Source organism: Solea senegalensis, linkage group LG7 (genome assembly GCF_019176455.1).
Source record: "Solea senegalensis isolate Sse05_10M linkage group LG7, IFAPA_SoseM_1, whole genome shotgun sequence".
Classification (NCBI taxonomy): domain Eukaryota; kingdom Metazoa; phylum Chordata; class Actinopteri; order Pleuronectiformes; family Soleidae; genus Solea; species Solea senegalensis.
The window spans coordinates 17,421,143-17,441,266 of record NC_058027.1 but is presented as its reverse complement, the minus strand read 5'-3'; the positions used below and the strand labels follow the sequence as shown (position 1 = coordinate 17,441,266).

Genomic DNA, 20,124 nt, shown 5'->3' with positions numbered 1-20,124 from the left:
AACTATGTATGAGAGAGATGTTAATCGACAACACATCAGATGTGTCAGGTGGTTATTGCAAGATAAATGCATTATTTACTTCTTTATTTTTTTTTTTTTTTAGGTATATCTGTGTTTGTGCTCGATATGCCATGTGTTCTAAACACATACGTTGGCGTTTGAATACGGTTGTCACTTCAAATGACACTTTATTCTATTCATGTCATGGTGCTTAAAAGTGTCCCTGCGGGTTTTTCTTGATCAGTGTGACCGACGAGCCACAGAGAGAGAAAAGGGTGCGAGCCAGGTTGATGAAACTTAAACGTTCGTTCAAACACATAAACACATTTATCTCGGTACAGCCATCGTACAAGTCCCATCAGTTTGCGGCGCTACATGGATCTCCACAAGGATAACGGGTCACCACACGTCTTTGCCTCTGCAATGGAAAATGACACCTATTCCTTATTTCTGCTTTCACCATATATGCTTACATTAGCTTTGGTTAGACATTCACCCAAAACAGAATTCACTCCCTGTTTAAGAATCTTCACTTTTCAAGGCTCAGGGCCACAATTCTCTTTCCACAAGCTCCTCTTTGTATGCTGCACGAGATAAGCTCATGACGTGACAACTAGCTGCCGTATATACTGTCAACCATGTAACTTTCTCTGTGTCTCGGAGCCACCTTGATCATCCATTTGATACCCGAGCTTATACGGTGAAACAAGCAACATAAGGAATAGGTGTCATTGTCAATGACAGCTTCCCACGCCCCATCATTTGTACACTAACTAGACTTCAGCATCAGAATAATTGTGGTTACACTGTGGCCATATTCAGATTACCAGCCAGATTGTTCTATTCCAATTCATGGCAGATCAGATTGACCTTTGACCTTTTACATGCATCATCAACAACAGAACAACAGAGTCATATTTGTGAGATCACTCGCGGGAGATATTGTAGGTAAGATAAGATTAGATTGGAATAGATGAAGCTACCATTTGAGGGTGAGATTTGTTTCTAGAGCTGAGGTGTCAAACTGTTATATCCTGTTGATGTAAACATGAGGTGATAGAATATTGACATAGAACATAACTATATCTGCCACTCATATTTATGTTTAATAAGACATTCGGTTTTCTACCGCATTATTAATTGCATTACATTCAACATTAGCTTATATTTATAGAAGCTGTATATGAGTATCTCTGTAGTGTGTATATATAGAGAATAGATTTATTTTGCATCATTAACATGTTTTTATTATGAAGTTGACACCATTCCATATCAAAACAAGCACTTTTACTTTGAAATGCTGTGATATTCCATCATGAATATCTTCAATGCCATATCATAATTAAATGTTCTATTTCTTCTTGCTCACCCGCTACTGAACAGTTCCGACCTTTTACTCTAATCCCGCCCCCTCTTGACCAGACTAGGCGCTCATCGAAATGCATACATCCAACCAGAAGTGCTTTAAGCAGTAATAAATAGCATATGTTACAATATGTACAGAGTGGTTTATTAAAAGAAAAGAAAAATGACTAGTCGGATATGTACAGCTTATAAATAGGACTATAATACAGTTGAAAGATTTTATATATATATATATATATCTGATCTAGGACCACATCATATACCAAAGTGACACAGATCTGATCTGACAGTCAGATTTCTGTGTGCACACAACCCTGAGAAAAACACCAAATTGGATACGGCTCACTTCAGTTTGGTAATCTGAACACAGCCAAATGTTTTGTTTACATAGAAAAATATGTACCATGAAATATGAATTTAAATTTTCCCCTAGAACAAAGAGATACGTTTCAACTGATTTAGTGCAATACCTTCAATGCCCACATTTTTGGAAAACACTGCCCTCATGTGTTGTTCAGCACATGGAAATACTGAATGGTTTTAAGTTCAAGTGCCTTATTTGTTTTTGCGGCGCACCGACACATGGGAATTGTACAATGGCTGCACATGCGTCACTATTGATGAAAGAAAGACAAACGCCTGCACAGTGAAGTGGCTTCACTCTAAACCAGGTGCATCCTTGTTCATCGGCCAGTGCTTCACAGACTCAGCTACTAGTTCAGAGTTAAAAACTCAACACAGATACCTCACAAATACACCCCCCCCCTTGCTATGGTATAAGCTACACCCCAGGTTCCTTCACCGCTGCTGCAATGTGAATCCCAGCTTCAACGGCTGGGAATAAAAAGCTGATCTGTCTGGAGTAGACTGAATACGGAAACGCCAGTGTTCCTCTCAAACTCAATACATATTAAGTTGGAAAGTAAAGGGACAATTCTGATTCAAAAATAAAAGGATTTATTTGTTCATCAGCTGCTGTTCTTACAGGAGTCTATGAACATTTTACCTCCTCGTCCTGGTTTCAGATGGCATGACTGAGAAAGTCATGTCAGGTTTTATGGTGGAATGTCTCTTTAGTTGTGCGGCAGCAGAGCTGTCTTTGCTTTAAGCATTTAAAAGACTCTGAGGCATCACTGGTCAGCCATGTAGCTCTTTGTTTGAATTATTTTACACCAAAATGTGTGATCCTTCTGTGGGGTTTTTGTTTTTTAATCTGCTAAGCAGAAGCCTTTCCTTTCTGAAGGGAATCTATAGATTCATTTAAGGCAAAGTGCTGTTCTGAGATTATTTCAGGATTTTAAAATCATTTAATTTGCCTTTTTTTTTTTTAAGATGTTGGATTGTTTGTGTTATTTTTGTTTTGTAATTATAAAGCCAAAAAGAAGTCAAAAAGCAATGGGATGAAACGTTGACACAAAAATTAAGAAATAAGAGTAAAAGACAATTAATGAAAACACAAACAAAAGTGTAAGTGGTTTGTTGAAAAGTAGACGTGAGGTGAAGCCATCTTAGTTTTGTGGTTTTGTTTGTTGCACATGGCCCACAGGTGGGTGTCAGTCCATTATCCTGTTTATATTTACATTTCAGTTTGGGGCGTAAGAAGCTCACACTCTAACAAATCATCAATAACGTGTTCTACACTTGGCTGAAGTGGAAAAGTTGAACAGCAATAAGTGAAAGTGTGCATTCATACACTGCCCTGTCCAAAAATAAAAAGGGTCACACACTGTAGTATTAAAGGGGCTCCTTCAGTGACTTTACAGCCTACGGTCTAAATATACTGATTTGGATATTCCCTGCTACTCCCTGTTGTCTCTTCTTCTTCTGACGCTATTTCCTGTTTGCAACATGTGTTTCCAGTTGAGTCATTAATCAGTTCCAACTACCCGATTGCATCCAGACTCAACTCATAAAACATGTTTGATTGACTGCGACTGAACAGATTTCTGTGCCAACTAACCACGCTGACTGTCCCCAACTAGCACATATTGGTGCAGACTCAGTCCAACTGTGATTTGTGGGTTAAATTGGGCAAAACAATCTTACAGTGTGTCCCCAGCTTACCTGGATTCATCGGGTAAATTCAAATTATAAGAGCCCTTCAGGGAACACGAAACCACACCATAAATCCCACTGAGATGTGTCTGGGATGTGCAGGAGAGTGGTCCAACCCTGGAGTGAAAAAAATAAATAAAATACAACTGGATTGAAATGGTTGTGACATCAAGGGCAAGCCACTGTGATTAAAGTCGTAATTAAAGGTGGTCAGTGTGTGACTTTTGACGGGCAGTGTATGGAAATCAAAGAGATCGGTGAACAACACAAGGCCCTTTGCTCTTCCAGTTGTGCGTCGTGCACGTTGTAGCAGTGCTGACGACACGTTGTATCGTGCTCCAGTGAAATGTCAGGATTCAAACACCCAGGCATAGACGTCTTTATCTGTTATTGTCTCTTCCAACACGTACACAGCGGATTTGGTGAGACACGTTCACTGGCATGTATGTGTGACAGAATTAGTTTAGAATTATCATTTACTTTGGGCAGCAGAGGCTTGATCTGATCACAGGTCTGCTGCCTGAACAAAGTGGGAATTAATCATTGTATCCATCATCAAATGTGGATGTTCTAGGTTTAATGTTCCCATTGAAATGCTACTCAAAAAGAACATTATGACATGATTTTTGTTTTGTTTTTAAACTGACATGGTTGCCATTTAATTCTAGAAATAAAATTACAATTCTGTGTAAGATGAAAAACCTCAGCAGGATTTTTGTTGGTTTGTTTTGAATCCCCTCCTGTCCTCTATTTCAAGATTTAGTGCCTTTTTTGGACAGTAGACTGCTCTGTAATAGCATATGTAGAAAAACCTACATATGCATTTTGTTACTTTTACATCTGTTGGATAAACCTTATCTATTATTTTTAAGGTGTGTTTTTATTGATATTCTATTTACAAGGGAATAAAAACTGATCAGAGTCCATGCACTGTGTCTTTTCCCGTTTGTGTGTCAGTGTGTACAGTTTCTGTATCTCAGTGTTGAGATTTGTGCCACATCATTTGAACAACCAAGCAAACGTCTGCAGATTCTGGTGGAAAGGTTGGTGATGCAGTGGGGACATTGGTTCTTCCAGCCTCAAACACATTCTCCAAGGTGACTCAGCTCGGGTTAGCCCACCTTCACAGGCTCACATCGGGCCTGCCAGCTCTGCCTTTGACATACGTCCACAAGCTCCAAATAACTGGCAACCTCCCTTTCTTTGGCCTCGTCCATTCGCTTGTTGGATTCTGACCCACTTGTTGTCAGGTCTAGCTGTAGGTGGGATGATGCTGTCTGGGTCGTGAGCTTAAGCTGCTTTGCCAACGTCCACTTCCAAATAAATGCCAGTAGCTGGTAGAAGTGAGGAGGCCTGACTTTGGTCCTGATTGTGGGCCGTGCTTTTCACCAGCTCTCACAAAGACAATCCGCTTTGAGGTCATGGCACCAACAGTCTCCCCTCTTTTGGAGCACTGAGGGGTAAATCAGTTTTTTTCCTCCTGCCACAGATTTGGAGGTTTGCAGAAGTGGATAAAGTGTCATACACACAAACTTAGACAAAGAAAACTTACACAGTGGTGGTCTACTTGCCAGACGTTACACCTTGAGATCTGCTCCAGAACATTCTCCCATCTTGTCCATGTTCCTTTTTTTGGTACCGTGTAAATGAGCATCAGGGGCCACAGGTTTGAGTGTCCTCCCCCGTCTTTCTGATAGAATAAGTGTAGTGGAAGATCCTCCATAGGCTCTTGACTGGCTCCTTCTACATGGATGCTATGATGGTTTCCACCAACTAAGATGTGCAACTTGTTTAATTCTGATTGCCGTTCAAGACATGTGACCTCACCACTTCCAGACCTTTCGACCTGCAGAACGTTTTTGGCACTACCCACTACCCAGTCCTGGCACTTTTTTTTCCTTGCTCTTCCATTAGTGATAGTACCTCATACTTTTTTTTAGTACCCGCTCTGGCGAGATACCAAGCGAGCTGAGCCAATACTATACGCGACGTCGTCAGACTGCTGACCACTGAGTGTCCTCATTAGCACGACATCTGACACAGGAATCAAACCAACAATGCTGAACTGTAGATCAGTTGATAAGACTTGCTTTAATCTCCAATATTGAGCAAGGAAATGTCTAAAAGTCTGGTGTATTTAGGGACAACACCGCCGCAGACAGAGTCTGTGCTCCGGTCACGCAGGAAGTACTGAACAACTCTGTGAATTAATCTTTTTAATTAACTGATTCAAATGATTCAGTACACCGAAGAACTGCTTTACAAGTCACTAGTCTCTCGTTAGTATCGTATATAAAACAAATGCAGCCGTGCTATGATGACTCCACCCACGTTGAGGAGGTACTATAGTGGAAAACCGCGTGGAGCCGTGTTGGGTCAGGACTATGTAGTGGAAAAATATTTGTTAAGTAAAGTAAAAGTCAAAATACAAAAGTACAACTCACCACCTGTAGCACTTAGTATTTTGATACTGTAATGCAGTGTTTCTCAATCCTGGTCCTCGCAACACACCTGATTCAAATAGTCAGCTCATCAACAGGCTCTGCAATGGCCTGCTAACGAGCCATTTATTTGAATCAGGTGTGTTGGAGCAGGAACACGCCTAAAACACGCAGGACACGGAGTCCAGAGGAGCAGGATTAAGAAACACTGCTCTAATGTAGTGCAACTGGATAAATGATCCCAGTTCAAGGTCCACTTACTCACTTTTACTTTATTCACCATAATCATCAAAGGAATAAAGTTTGCAAGATGACAACTGGAGAAATTAGCTCCTGGAATTGAATGCCAATCTTTCCATCTCCACGTCAGCTGAGCAAACAATATGCAGCTGCAAATTAACGTTTGAATGTTTTTTGTTAGTAGATATGAAGTCTGTTTTTTTCTTGTAATCAAGTGTCACTATTTTCCCACCAAACATCACTGATTAACCGTGAAGTTTACTGCATTATAACATCAGCTCGGCACAAAACCTTTGTCACAAAGAAAGAACAAAATCTTTTTTTAATCTTCCTCCTTTTATTTATTTTTTTTCGTTACCAGATTACTGTTCAGATGATTAAAAAAAAGAAAAGAAAAAAAGAAAATTATAAATGTATTATAATACAGGATTATTCTTTGGATTGCAGCATTGAATTACACAAAACCATTAAGTTAATCAAAACCCGAACTTGTGCTCAGATGGTTCATTTTCTTATAGAAGTCTTGCTTTGAGCATATATATCTATATATATGTATGTATATATACAGTATATACACACACACACATACGTACATACATACTCTGAAAGTCCACACCGTCATGGCATACCCACTCCACAGAATCAATAACTGATCATGATTAGTAAGAATGATTTGAGATACATTTATTACATTTTATTTTTTTTTAATGGCTGACTGTGGGGACTGGAATTATTATTATTGATTTATTTTATTATACTTCACTAGCACCAGACTGTCCCCTTTAGCTTCTGTTATTCCACAGCTTCAGCGTCTTATGGCTGCAGGTTCCTGGAACGAAACACTGACATCAACTGGCCTCAAATGCACCAAGAGGAGCAGCGGTATCTGAAATGGACTGGAACGCAAAAAAATAAGTTATAAAAAAAAAGGCTGTGTTGCATCCAGCCACTTAAAAACAGCCAAGTATTGCTTGCTTATTTGTGTTTGTTTTTTGATTTTTCTGAGGACACAGTCAGAGAAGTAGTGAAGCAGGTACAACTCATTTCAACTGAAAGGCCTTAGGGATGATGTTGGCATCACAATCTGGACGACGACCAAGACCAGGGACAGAGGTAGAGTAACCAGCTGAGGACGTGCTACAGAGGACATTGCTCTTTTTTTCAGTCTGAAATAAAGATTGTAAAAGGTCTGATCTGGTCCAAAGTGAGCCGAGGCGGTCAGGAATGCAGTTGTAGGGCAGTGGACGGTTGCAGTTCTCTGCTTAACGCATTAAAAAAGGTAGAGTGTGTAAAGTTTAGCAACATTTATTGGTGAAGTCGGATGTTGCAGCTGAATACTTAAGAGTGTTGGAGAATCTGTGTGGCCTTCAGTTAGCATCAAAACTTGGTTAGATGTTTAGTTTGTCCTTCCTGAACTGGCTCCTAATATAAATATGAAACTATTATACAACCAGATGATTGTAAACTTACATATACATACATATATATATATATATATATATATAAAATACATTTTACACACTGGAACTTTAATTCTCCTGTGTGGAATGATGCAAGTTACAGTTGCCACAGGGGGGCGACATAATGGCTCTCATTGAAAGTTTATCATCTCTCTTTCATAGAACTCTTTTGACCAAAACACTCAAATCTAAGTAATAGATAACACTTTTTTCTTTATATTTTTTTTAATGTGACCATTTTATTTTAACCAGAGGGAGTTTTTATGGTTTAGGAAATGCTCTCTTAAAAAAAAACAAAACATATTTTTTTACAGAATGTGAGAGCTGGGATAATTCCTGCTGAAACCAGCCATGTTCCCGTTTGAAGGCCACAGTGAGGCAGGGAGCAAGACATGTTGCTCCAGACCACTGGTCCCATAGTCGGCACACAGCTGCAGGAAATGCAAACAGGAGGTGAAGGCGACAATGATAATCATGGGACCAACAGAAGACAAGAAACCAACAACAGTAAAACAGTAATAAAAAGAAAGAAACCTTTTGAAGGTCCGAGGATTCTGATATGATCAATTACTTAGCAGGAATACACTCGGACAATCACGTCAATAAAGGAACAGGATGTGGTTCTGGTGGTTGATACGGTCATGTTGAAGAATACTGTTAATGGCTTTGGACGAATCTCTACAGTGGAAGAGATGGACACCATGGAAATGAAGAACATTATTACTAGTTTTCTTTTCTCTCATGTGCACCATCGCATTTTCCATCTAATATCAGTGTCACACTTCGCCTGATGAACTGATGCTGCAAACTGTGGAGAGTAACAGAGAGGAGAGGTGTGCTAGAAGAAAAGTGTCTCTGTCATCACTACATTTGAGCTGAGCTGGATCTGCCGTCACACTAAATCATCCATTTACATTAAAAAGGCAGATGAGCAGTGAGTGGAGGAACGTAGGTGAAGAAAACTACTCTGAGAAGTGAAAGCAGAAAATTAAAAACAGTGCAGCTGAAAGAAAAACAGGTAGCTTGAGAATCTTCAAAAAAAAAATAGATGCATTTTCTTCCTACATTTACAAGTGTTCAAAAACAGGAACTCTTTTAATTTCCTCTGAAGTCTTTTGTGCAAATTAACTGAAGCACTGATATTAAAATAGTGTGAGGAAGATAGGCAGTCACATGATTATAGAGGCACAACAACTTAAAAAGGAAGCCTGAAGTGATCTCAAACCCCTTAAAACAGTGTGTGAGCAGAGACCAGGACAGGACAGGAGAGTCCACCGGCCACACAGACGCGAGGAGGAGAACGTTGCTCACTCCACGCTTCATGAGTGAAGGTGCAGCTGGTGGTCGTTTCCCGTCGTGGCAAGGGCTCGCAGACACTGAAACAAAAGCCAGCTCCAACACACAGTCACACACAGACACACACAAACACACACAAACACACACACACACACCACAACACAGGAAACTTTACTCCCTTTCTTCATTACCACATTTTCTATTATGAACCACATTTTCTTTCTTAAATGGTCCAGTTCAGGCCTGGTATGAACATCAGTCCTGAGAGACCTGATCACAAGTGGACACCAATGACATGTATGTTGGTGTGTCCTTATATTTTTTGTCTCTTTAGGACCCTTTCTGGCATTAACAGTAGTCCTCATGGAGACAAACCCTGGTCCTAATGAAACATCTGGTTTCAAGTTCAGGGCTAAGATTTAAATAGTAGTTAGATTAAGGTTAGGCATTAACTGGTTAGGGACACTACTATGTTTAGCCTGTCTGAAGGAATGGAGGTCAATGTTGTGTCCTTAAAAGGACAGCTGTGCAAACCCGTCGTCTCTGTGCAGGTGACGGAGAGAAATAAAAATGTTGTTTTATCCATTATCAAAAGACATGATGTGTTGATCAGCAGTGATTAGGAGTAAAAAAAGACTGTAACACTGCCGTTTCAGCTAAGAAGGTGGTCAGTAATCTGTCCTATGGATGAATTGTATTAAGGCATTCTCACAAATGTGATCAAATTTGTGATCGAACCTGAAATTACAATCCTAGGCATTCAGGACTGATTCAGACCATGATCTGCACATGTAATCTGATCACACAGGATGGACGTTAACACCAGGTCTGAATGGAGCCTAAGAATGTGACCTACATACCACTTGACAACCTGCCCACCAATAACAGACCAGACAGCCACCAACAGTAACCCAACCAATCAGAGAACTGGTCATGAAAACACAAACAATCAGTAGGATATTGTATCATGCCGTCTTCTCGTCTCATACTTCCAACTTTACAGTTTCCTCCTTCCTCTTTAAAAAAAAAAAATGCAGAAAATGCTCCACACTCAAGGCTCACAGAAACAAAGTGCCTCATTTTTCAAAAATCTACCACTTCATTATAAATATATTGGTCACTAAACCAAAAGCGCTGTCATTAGTTTCTCTGTCTGGGATAAAGACAACAAACAAGTGACTCCAATCTAGAATATAGTTCAGATAAATCAACCGATCCATTTACAGGTTAAAATTCACAAATGCTAATAGCAGCAATTTTCATAGAATCATTTGTGCAATATTCATTCAAATAAAAAGGCTTTATCAATTTTAATGCGATAAAGGCATGTGTACAACCACTTTAAATATAAATAGTAAAGTCAAGCTTCCCGAATGAAGAAACAAGAGGAACAAAACAAAAAGATACGTTGAATAAAATGATAAAGTCTGGACATGCTCTGTGCTTTTACATGCACACTTATTCCCCATAATGTATTCATATGAATCATCATCAACAGCAAAAATCGTGAGATACTTTTGTCCACTAATCAAGGCTACCATAGAAACAGTCAACCCACAACAAACACCAGATTCTGTCAGCAAACACAATCAGGTTTGTTGTGATAAGTATATGAACCTTGTCTGGCTGCTGTTAAAATATCCCAAATAATGTTAAAATAATAATAACGATGTTCTACCACTGATCAGCTCACCAGTGCATGCTTCTGCTCACGAGTGGCTCCATAAAACTAGGAAAGTTGTGAGAGACAGATTAACGAATCAAGAAACAAAGCAGCATAGGCCGAGATATCCTAATTTATAGTTACTGCCGAGTCGAGCACTAGTCCCTTTAGATCCCAACCGTCCACGTCTTTTATTGCCTGCCGTCTTCATGCAGTAACCTAACGGTTACTTTCTCAGACGCGACGAAGCGTTTCTAGAGCCACACAAGACACTGCAAAGCACTGTTAACAGAGGTGCCCAAATGCTGCAGTGGCCCTTTAACTAATGGAAAGAATTTAAGCACACAGGCTGCTGCGTCTACATTCTTAAGAAATGAGGTGTGCTGTGATGAACTGCCACCGCTTTTCCAAAGGTCAGTATGAAAATGGTCAAGTCGCCTTGGGATGTTTGATAAAACGGTGATTAAAAATAAAATAATAATAATAATCCCAAAGTCTGTCTCATGATCGTCCTCATGTTCTCCAGCACATGCAAGAAAAGTTTAACCAGTCCAAACTGCTTTTGTATTAAATACTTTCCCAGAATGTACTCCTCAGCTCATTCTCCCAGTTGTGCGAGTCGTAATGAAATAAAAGTTAAAAACTAAACCCACATTAAATGCATAGATGCAAATCCACTTTTCAATTCCCAACAAATTCTGTGTGTCTGCCTCACTTTCTTTTACTCAACACACACTGCCTATTTCCACCAACACATCAGCGGACTATAACTTTATAGACAGCGCCCCCGGTGTCAGGAGACAACCACATACGTAGACAACAGCCACCATGTGTTAACACGTCGCCTTCCTCTGTGTTTCATCATCTCATGACCACAGACACGTTAGTCACATACAGAAGCTTCTTCTCCAGTGCAAAATCAACTTTTAAAGCCTCTCAGTACAAACCAACTTGCTCCCATAGTGGCTTTGTCCAGCGAGGACATATGTTTTCCTGCTCTACACATCTCATCTTTAACACCAACACGACTGTGACAACATGAACTTGTGCATACACGTCAATACTGTACAACATTTACAAATACACACACACACACACAAACACACCCATCCTTACCATTTCCCCTCTACAGTCCCTGAGATCACTTCACACTTAGCACAAGGCATTTTCCTCAACACAAACACAGCCAACAGAAATTAAATACACACAACAAATGCAAACCAAGCCATGGTGAAGGCACATTTTGGGAGAATCTATCTTCATAAGAAAAGAAACGGAGGGTCAGAGAGGGAGAGATGAGTGTCGGTCAGTCTGCATCGCAGGAGAAAACGTAGCAGAGGTGAGCAGCCACGGTGGTTTGACTCATGGCTAAAATGTGACCAGTTTGAATCCCTGCGTGTCAACACAGACCAAAATCAGACGGGTCATACTGTCTGTCTGCGGTGTATTATTTACTCCACCAGACAGCGCCTGCTTCATTCACTCAGCAGTCGTCCCACTGACCACCATTAATCTAACGTCATCTTCCCACGTGATTACCAGTCCTTCCATGGACGTCAATATACTTTCATCAACTTACTACCATTCATTCTCACCAGTCTCTCTACTGTCCTTAATCTAGTATCCATCCATTGACTGTGAATAGATGTTGTGAGTGTATTTTCCTAACAAAAGGAAGCTTGGCAGTAAGTCAGTTCTGATGTATTCGCCTGTTGCATAGCTCAGAGAAGGAGGAGGAGGAGGAGGAGGAAGAAGGAAGGCTGAATGGAGTTCATCTCTTCGATTAAGCTCAGAATTCTTGTGTCTCAACTGCTCCATGACTTGCGGTTCTCCACTCTTCGTGCAACAATGGCTTCTCCTCGCAGGACAGGGACGTGAGCAGGAGCGGCAAAATCCCCCGTTTGTCGACTGGTCCGGTCGCAACAGGACAGGCGGTCCGGGCGAACCAGCACCCCGTACCCAGGTTTACAGTGGAAATATCGATGGCCTCCGACTGAACCGTCATTCTTACCTTGGGGAAAAGAACAGTGAATATATTGTCAGTGCTAATCAGAAGTTATTAACACTGTTTGTTTTTAAATCTGCAATTTGGTTGAGCTGGCCCTTTAAGTTATTGTACCTACCTACAGGAGTGTCCAGCTCCACCCCCACCCACACTCCTTCGGCAAACTGTGTCAGTCCCATGTAGCGCACTGTGCCAGCCTTATTACTGCCTACTGTCACATATGCCCCGTCTCTCAGCCAATCAGGTAGTACATCTTCATGGTTACGCTCTTCCTCATCCAGAACAATCTCCAGCCGTTCATACACTTCTCCTCCTCCCTCTGAGTTTACCAGCCTCTGTTTGGAGAAGGATTTTTCTGCAGTGACGCTGTTGTGATTAGTCGAGCTGTTCGAAGAGGGTGGAGGAACGACAGCCATCCTGGCAGCACACTGAGAAGAAGGAGAGGTCACAACATCGTTCCTGTCAGCACTGGGCTGCTGCTGGGGGTTTAAGGGTAACGTAGTCTCAGCAGCCAGGAGGGAGGAAGACGAGGAGGAGGGTTGGAGAACATCAGACAGAGTAACTGTCGAAACACTAGTGGAGAAGTAGCCACTTGACGACTGGCTGAGGGGGCTGAGGGGGGTGGTGTCATGCGGATCATGCACAGGAAGAGGAGGGACTTCTGGGAAATCTGCCCGCCTGTCTTTGGTCAGAGGCTGCAGAGAGACAGTGTACAGGAGACCAACAGTTGTCGCAGGTGCAGGGGGACAGATGAGAACATGCAGACAAGGCAAAACAAAGAAAAATTATAATAATCAGCACCAATATTCAACTTTCTCACAATTACTACAATCAATAGGAAGCAGTGTAACAAAGTTTTGTTATGTGTATGCATTTTTTGTTGGGCCTTTTCAATCATCTGTTAACACTTTTGCCTTGTGTCTCAAGAGCTAAGGTGGAACCAGAACTACAAAAGAACACAAATTGTTCAAAAAGAGATTTGGCATAAATGTGAACTCATTAGTTGTATTCTTATGCTGTGTGCCCTGAAAAACACTTATACACAATACAACACTAATTTCTTCAAATGACAAATAAATAAAAATCCACCCTGCTGTGGCATCAAACAACAGAAGATTTTGTTTAAGTTCAAAGAAGTCCAGAGGTTAATGGGAGGGAGGAAGGGGCCAAGTCTCACCGTCTCTGTCTTGGCTCGGTTGTCGTCTCCTGATGTCACGATGCGAGGCACATGCTGCTGGTTAATGACAAACAAGTCAGGACAAGAAGAGGCACATGTGTGCGTGCATTCACATTGAAGGGCTAATTCATGCTGCCATTATACATGAAAAGAGATGTGTCCATTTCAAATTATGAAACTGCCACTACCAACATACAGTACTTCTGTGAGTCCTTTATATTCCATGGTTGTTGACTAAAACATGGATTTACATCCACAAGAGTGCAGTGAGTGTCAAGTTTCTTACAACAAACACGGTGTATAGACAGTTTATATCAGCCGAATATGTCACAAATACCACAGTTTCTGTACCTGTTTCAAAGTAAAAGCATTCTGCTATTTGAGTTCCCAGGAACAATTTCATCAAGAATATTTCTTTACTGTGAAATATTTGCAGGACAATTGGACGTGTGATTCACACTTCGTTAAGAGGCATATTAAGTTATTATTACATTATGTATAGCACATTTTAAAGGTAAACAATTATGAAAAACATAGCAGCATGAGCACAGCAGACACTCCCAATGTAAATGCAACGCAGCATTCATGTATTGCACACATATCTAGTGGGGTGTTAGATTTCAGGGGATGTACACATATATGGATTAAATGCATGGGCACAAGACTTAGTAGTAACACTGATTATTAAAAAGCTTTAAACACATTAAAATAAAGCTCAAAAAAAGAAAAGAATATTAAGCACCTCTCTTAAGAGCACCTTGACAATAACTGTTAAGAAGAGAGAAAAGGTTTGTGCTGACCTGCTGACTGTGCGGCGACGGTCTCAGCTCCTTTTTATCATCTCTCACTGGAAACAGAGACTTGAGCAGTTTTGGCATTTGAGGAACCAGCGCCTTAACTGAAAGATAAGAGGCAGCAAGTCCTAAACGACCTGGGGGAGGGGGGGTAGGCAAGAGATGGAGAGGAAGCAGAAGAGAGGAAGGAAACAAGAAGTGGTGTGGGAGATAGAGGAGGTGTAAAAGATTAAGGCAGGAAGTTGAAAGAGAGTCCAGGAGATGGCAAAATCCCAAAACACAGCGATAGACTGACAGAGCATATGTCAGCTGGCACAGGTGGAGATGATTGGTTTAGCCCATAAAATCAAAACAATCACTGAAGCGAGAGACAGAAAACTGATCAACTTAGAACAGAGTAAATCTACAGCATGTGTCACAGTGACATGACTTCTGACTAACATGGAAATGAAATCATTAGAGAAAAATAAGATCTATCAGACAATGAAATAATAAGCAATGAAAATGAGGAAAGAAGGGACAGTGCTTCACATGGAATCAGAAAAAGAACAAAAATTACACCAAATGGATAAGGCAAGAGGAAAGACACATTAAAGAATCAGCATGGAGACATAAACAATCAAATGAGGGAAGGTGCATCATTACCCGTTTTGTACAGGAAACCCAATTTGTTTTACACATTGTTGAAAGACTGAGAGATACTATGAAAATGTGTATTACACTTTATAGGAATAATGAATGTAAACTATATTTATTGCCAAGAAGCAAGTACAAAGTGTGACTACTCCCTGTTACTGCTACTGACACTTGTGGACTGACTACTAACACTAAAAATAACATAAAAAATCTGTATTCTATTTTTCAAGATACCGATGTAAGCTATTTTTATTGTTAGGCGTTATGGCAAAAGTGGAATGGAAAAGCAAAAACGCAGAGCCAAGCTGTGCTAGAACTGTATAATGGAAACTAAAACGTAATGATATGGAAACATCAAGAAGAGGAAAAAACTGGAGAAGAGGGTCTCAAAACATAAGTGATTGATTTGACAGAAGGAATTAATTAAGAAGGCAAAAGAGAGGAGAATAATAGAATGGATAAGAAAGGGAGATGGCGTAGTATGGAAGAGGGGAGGGGTTTATGGAGGAGAGAAGAGGTAGAGGGAATAAGGAGAGGAAAGTTTACCTTGCTCTGGTTCCTGATTCTGTGGAGGGGTCATAGTGATGGCTGTGGCGGAGGAAGAAGGGGAAGTGGAGTAGGTGGAAGGAGAGGAGGCGGGGCGAGGGAGGGTGCGGTGAAACTGAGAAGGCATGAAGATATCCTGCTGACTCTCCCATCGACCCTGAGGAGAAGATGAGCAGAAAGAAAATGAAACCAGAGCTAAAAAAAACAAACAAAAAAAGTGTAGTGATCTTCAGCATATGTTCACATATATCAACATTTTGAGAAAGTGCATTACTTTATCATCCAGCAGGCAGGTTGTGGACAAGTCTTGTCTACTTCCAGACATCTAAAGAGAGACAGAGAGATAATATTTCAATATACAGTATATGCACCATCTCACACTAAAGGGCAATGGTTACCAAACTTTTTCTAAAGGGCAGATTAAAAAATGGTTTCATTTTACACCGCCCCCCCATGTGGCGCACCCCGTAGTTTAAGAACCACTAGTTGAAGGCAATGGTATTGTATTAGTCTTTTACCCGGTTGACAGAGGGAGAGCTTAGGCTTCTTCTGTTGCTCCGCCCTCTGCTCACCAGTTGCTCCTTCACTGCCACCTCCTAAACACAAACACAGACACCCACAATTTAAAGTACTTGCATATATTGAAAAAACTGAGACTGTTAATTTGTATTTATATCAGTTTCTCCTTCTACCTGTCTCAGTCTGTCCAGAGTCAGGATGTTCTCCAGACTCATGACACTTCGGAGGTATTTCTCAATGGCAGCCTCGTCATCACCTGACTGGCTGTTGTGTGCACTGGCAGCGAGTCGGGCCAACATCTCCCTGTCCTCTGATCCAGGGGCATCCTGACAGGACAGAACAGGACATCATTAAGATTTCAAAGCTCAGTAATCCAAGCTGCTGCTGCTGATCAGAGAACTGCATTTGATGTCCTCACCCCTGGGATGTTGGAGACCACCTCAAATGTGACCCCACAGCCTGGTATGGTGCTGCGGGTGGACATCCTTCTGAGAAAGTTGTGGGCAAACCCCTGGCGGCCAGGGTTTACATTGACGCAGATTCTCTTCCTCAGGACGAGCTGCATGTCAGCAGGATGGCTGAGCTGAACAACTACTCTGACTGTCAAGTACACCCGGTGCTCAGGCCACGCTCCTCCACGACTGAGCTGGGGACATTCGTGGACAGTGGAGTCCCATGATGCCTCTGCTTTCACCTGAGGGGTAAACAAATGATTGGTGAATAAACCTGTTTTATTCATATAATTGTTTCCTTGCTGGAGATTAGAGTGGATGTTTGACGAGCTCTCAGTTTTTTTTTTAAATAACCCTCAGTTGGGCAATCCATAAAATTCTGGACACTTTTAAGACTGAGTGTGTAACTTTTTAATATAAGCAAATATATGTATTGTCAGACAAGTTCACATTATGCTAAAGCCCATCATCTTAACACTACTCCATCTGTGTTTCTTCATACAGTGGCATTTAGATCTTGTGTCGCCTGTTATGTAAACCGTTAACAAGGACCAAACAGATGCACAATAATAACATCAACAACAACATGATGTTGTTGTTGTTGATGGCATGTGTTCATCCATTTGCTTTATTTTTCAACATCAACATCAACAGCATTGCACACAATTTTACAACAGTTTCTAAAAATATTAGTTATCTTTACTCACTCACAAGCTACAATTATAAAAGGTGTCTGCCAAGTGCTGCTGCAAAAACAGAGTCATATCACTGACCAACTGAATGTCATTGTGTGATAAGAAGAAGAGTTAACTGCAAAGACAGAGGATTTGGTGTCAAAGTAAAAAGCAAATACTCCAATTTGGCAACATTTTAGCTTTAACCTGATGCCAAAATGGGAACCTGATAATGTTGATGAGGCAATCTGTAAATTCTGTCTGAAGAAGGTGACGGCATCTCAAGGTAACAGTTATTCAGCTCTGCAGGCACCTTGAACTGCAGCCAAATCTAACATAGATCAAAAGAGCTCGACAAATACTGAAATGTCTAGTTTGTTTGTTGGAATCTGTGACAGAAGTGGTGCCACAAGTTTATTACCCAGTCTGAAAATTTCTACACAGAAGCATCCTTAATCCTCACCTCTCCATCATAGTGTTTGACAATTTGCAGGTCAAAGAAGTCATCCTCGTCTTCTCCATTCAGAGTTGCATCCCATCCTCCAGCGTCAGGAACTTCAAACTGGTCTTGAGAGCTGAGGTCATCAGCTGAAGAAACGGTCAAAAAATAACATCAGTCACAAAGTTGACTTGATTTGACCAAGCACAATTTTTTTCCTGTGAAAATGAGAATCCATCTGCTTCACAACAGAGATCACAGTACAAACATGAAGTTACATGGATCAGAATGAAATGTCATACGTTTAAGGTTCAGGAAGATGACAGGAATATGAGTCTCCATGCCTGGCAGAGGAACCCTGTGAACGGACACAAAATGTTTATTTGTCTGTGACTTTGTGTCTCCATGTCAGAACAATCACAGGGAAACGTTTTACAAAGTAGAGATGGAAGCACTTCCTGTAACGTGTCCTACCATTCAGCAGGTGCTCCGGGGATGCCACTGCCAGCAGAGGGCACCATGACAGCATTTCTTTCTTCTGTCAGAGTCAAGCGCCACTCCAGCAGCTGAGCCTCTCTCTCCATGTCATCCTCTGTCTTTTCTGTGCACACAACACTCAAACTTTTAACAACTCCTTAACTAAACTCACTGGAATTTTAAGTTATGACATTTGGAAGACACCTGCATGCTTCGCACCTCTGTGACCATGGGAGTTAAGATTTATAAGTTTTGGAATGTTTGAATGTATGGATGTTTCTAAATGTCCAGTAGACTGAGGTGCATTTGCGTGTTACCTGATTTGCTGACCAAGCTCTGTAGGTGCTGGTCGAGGTATTCCTGTCTCTTGGTGAGAGCAGCAAGCCACTGCCTGCGCAGGCGTTCCAGATCTCTTTCCTGTCCAATAAATGAGTCAGTTATTCATCTCTGGCTTCTGTTCTGCTGCAGATCAGTTGTGGGCTTACTATAGTAGAAATCAGACTTGTATTCTACCTGATAACTGTCCATCTCATCTGCTTCCTGGTTTGCTGTAACAGTCCTGATTTCCACACAGCCTACTGACACTGCAAGCACTATCTCTGATATCAGAGGCATGGTGCCTGAGTCTTGAACTGAACGCACATCTATCTGGATCCGCCTTGACTGACCCTAGAGATGGGAAGATAGGAAATTAGTAAGAAAACATTTAGAACACCTAGAAGTTGGTTTTGACCCGAACAAATTTGCATTGCTATGTGTGTGTCTGTCTGCCATCTTTGACAGCTTAACAAAGAATCCAACTTGGATAACCAACTTTTTACTTTTCTCAACAACCCTTAAATAATAAAGCAAAATTGGCTAATACAATTTCATAAAAAATAAAACATTACTATTGCATGCATATTTTTTTTTCATAACGAGTTACACCACACAATGCAAACTGGGCAGTTTCGGATGAGAGATTTTACACTCTCGTCAGGATGGTGGAAATAATGCACCAACATGCTGTTCACCAACCACTAATCAGCAGTTAAAAACTGAATTCTAATATAGTTTATCCAAATCCGACACAAACATCAGCTGATTGTATTGTAAGGTATGTTTGTTAGTTCCACCTATTGTGGCCCTGTTACTGTGTCATACATACCTGCCGAAGTTGGAATATTCCTCCAGTCTGTACATCTCTAGCAGGAACCACTTCTACTGGGACAAAGTCTCCGTTCTCATTTATCTCCAGGATTTGAATCCACAGTTCCAGGCGACGTGTTACCTCACTCCATCTGCCACAATAAAAAATGTTCATCAGATGCTGGAAAGCTAGTGTTGTAAGCCACACAATGGTGTGTGTGTGTGCCTACCTGTCTCGTAGTGTGCGTGTCTTGGCCTGGATGATGCTGAGGTCCCACAGCGCTGGGTTCCTCCCAGCATCTGCCTGCCTGTGTCCATAAACCTCGATGGCTACTGCTCCTTCTGTGAGGTACTCTATGAAGTCCTCAGACACCGACACTGCTAGTTCCTAAAGTATCCATACAGAACAGTGTCATTACTCACAACCTATTAATAATCACTCCCCATATTAGCTAGAAAAATATCTACACACGGTTAAGCCAACAATACACGTACACAACACTAGTGACAGGCTTTAAAAATTGTTGCTATTACTCTCTCAAGGATTATCCTCCTCCCCTCCCAGTGTTCACCTTGCAGCTATCAAACACCACCATGCAGTGTGGGTCCTTGGTGCTGGGTGATGAGGATGATGGGTCAACTTCAGGAGCAACGATGATTGGCTCAGACTGATCCCAGAAAGAGTACTGACAGAAGACGAAGTTGGACAGGTACTGGGGAAGACCAGTGGCCTGCAGGATCTTAATCTGGACAGGTC

The 20,124-nt window shown here is 41.2% G+C and overlaps 1 protein-coding gene across 7 annotated transcripts in view; it reads right to left on the bottom strand.

Moving 5' to 3' along the window:
• Window positions 1–9,883: 9,883 nt before the first annotated feature.
• kif13ba (kinesin family member 13Ba) overlaps window positions 9,884–20,124 on the bottom strand; it is a 35,815-nt gene continuing 25,574 nt past the window's right edge. For 4 of the 7 annotated variants that reach the window (XM_044030123.1, XM_044030124.1, XM_044030122.1 and 1 more), the window contains exons 23-39: window positions 19,940–20,113; window positions 19,598–19,755; window positions 19,387–19,519; window positions 18,753–18,908; window positions 18,557–18,656; window positions 18,237–18,363; window positions 18,065–18,120; window positions 17,787–17,911; window positions 16,616–16,891; window positions 16,371–16,523; window positions 16,197–16,274; window positions 15,953–16,003; window positions 15,679–15,835; window positions 14,503–14,633; window positions 13,703–13,759; window positions 12,644–13,220; window positions 9,884–12,531 (exon numbers count right to left, since the gene is read on the bottom strand). In XM_044030123.1, the coding sequence (XP_043886058.1) occupies window positions 12,326–12,531; window positions 12,644–13,220; window positions 13,703–13,759; window positions 14,503–14,633; window positions 15,679–15,835; window positions 15,953–16,003; window positions 16,197–16,274; window positions 16,371–16,523; window positions 16,616–16,891; window positions 17,787–17,911; window positions 18,065–18,120; window positions 18,237–18,363; window positions 18,557–18,656; window positions 18,753–18,908; window positions 19,387–19,519; window positions 19,598–19,755; window positions 19,940–20,113 (2,715 nt within the window). In that variant the 3' untranslated portion in view covers window positions 9,884–12,325. The remainder of the gene's footprint in view (window positions 12,532–12,643; window positions 13,221–13,702; window positions 13,760–14,502; window positions 14,634–15,678; window positions 15,836–15,952; window positions 16,004–16,196; window positions 16,275–16,370; window positions 16,524–16,615; window positions 16,892–17,786; window positions 17,912–18,064; window positions 18,121–18,236; window positions 18,364–18,556; window positions 18,657–18,752; window positions 18,909–19,386; window positions 19,520–19,597; window positions 19,756–19,939; window positions 20,114–20,124) is intronic. The other 3 variants (XM_044030126.1, XM_044030127.1, XM_044030128.1) reach the window with 3 other exon arrangements.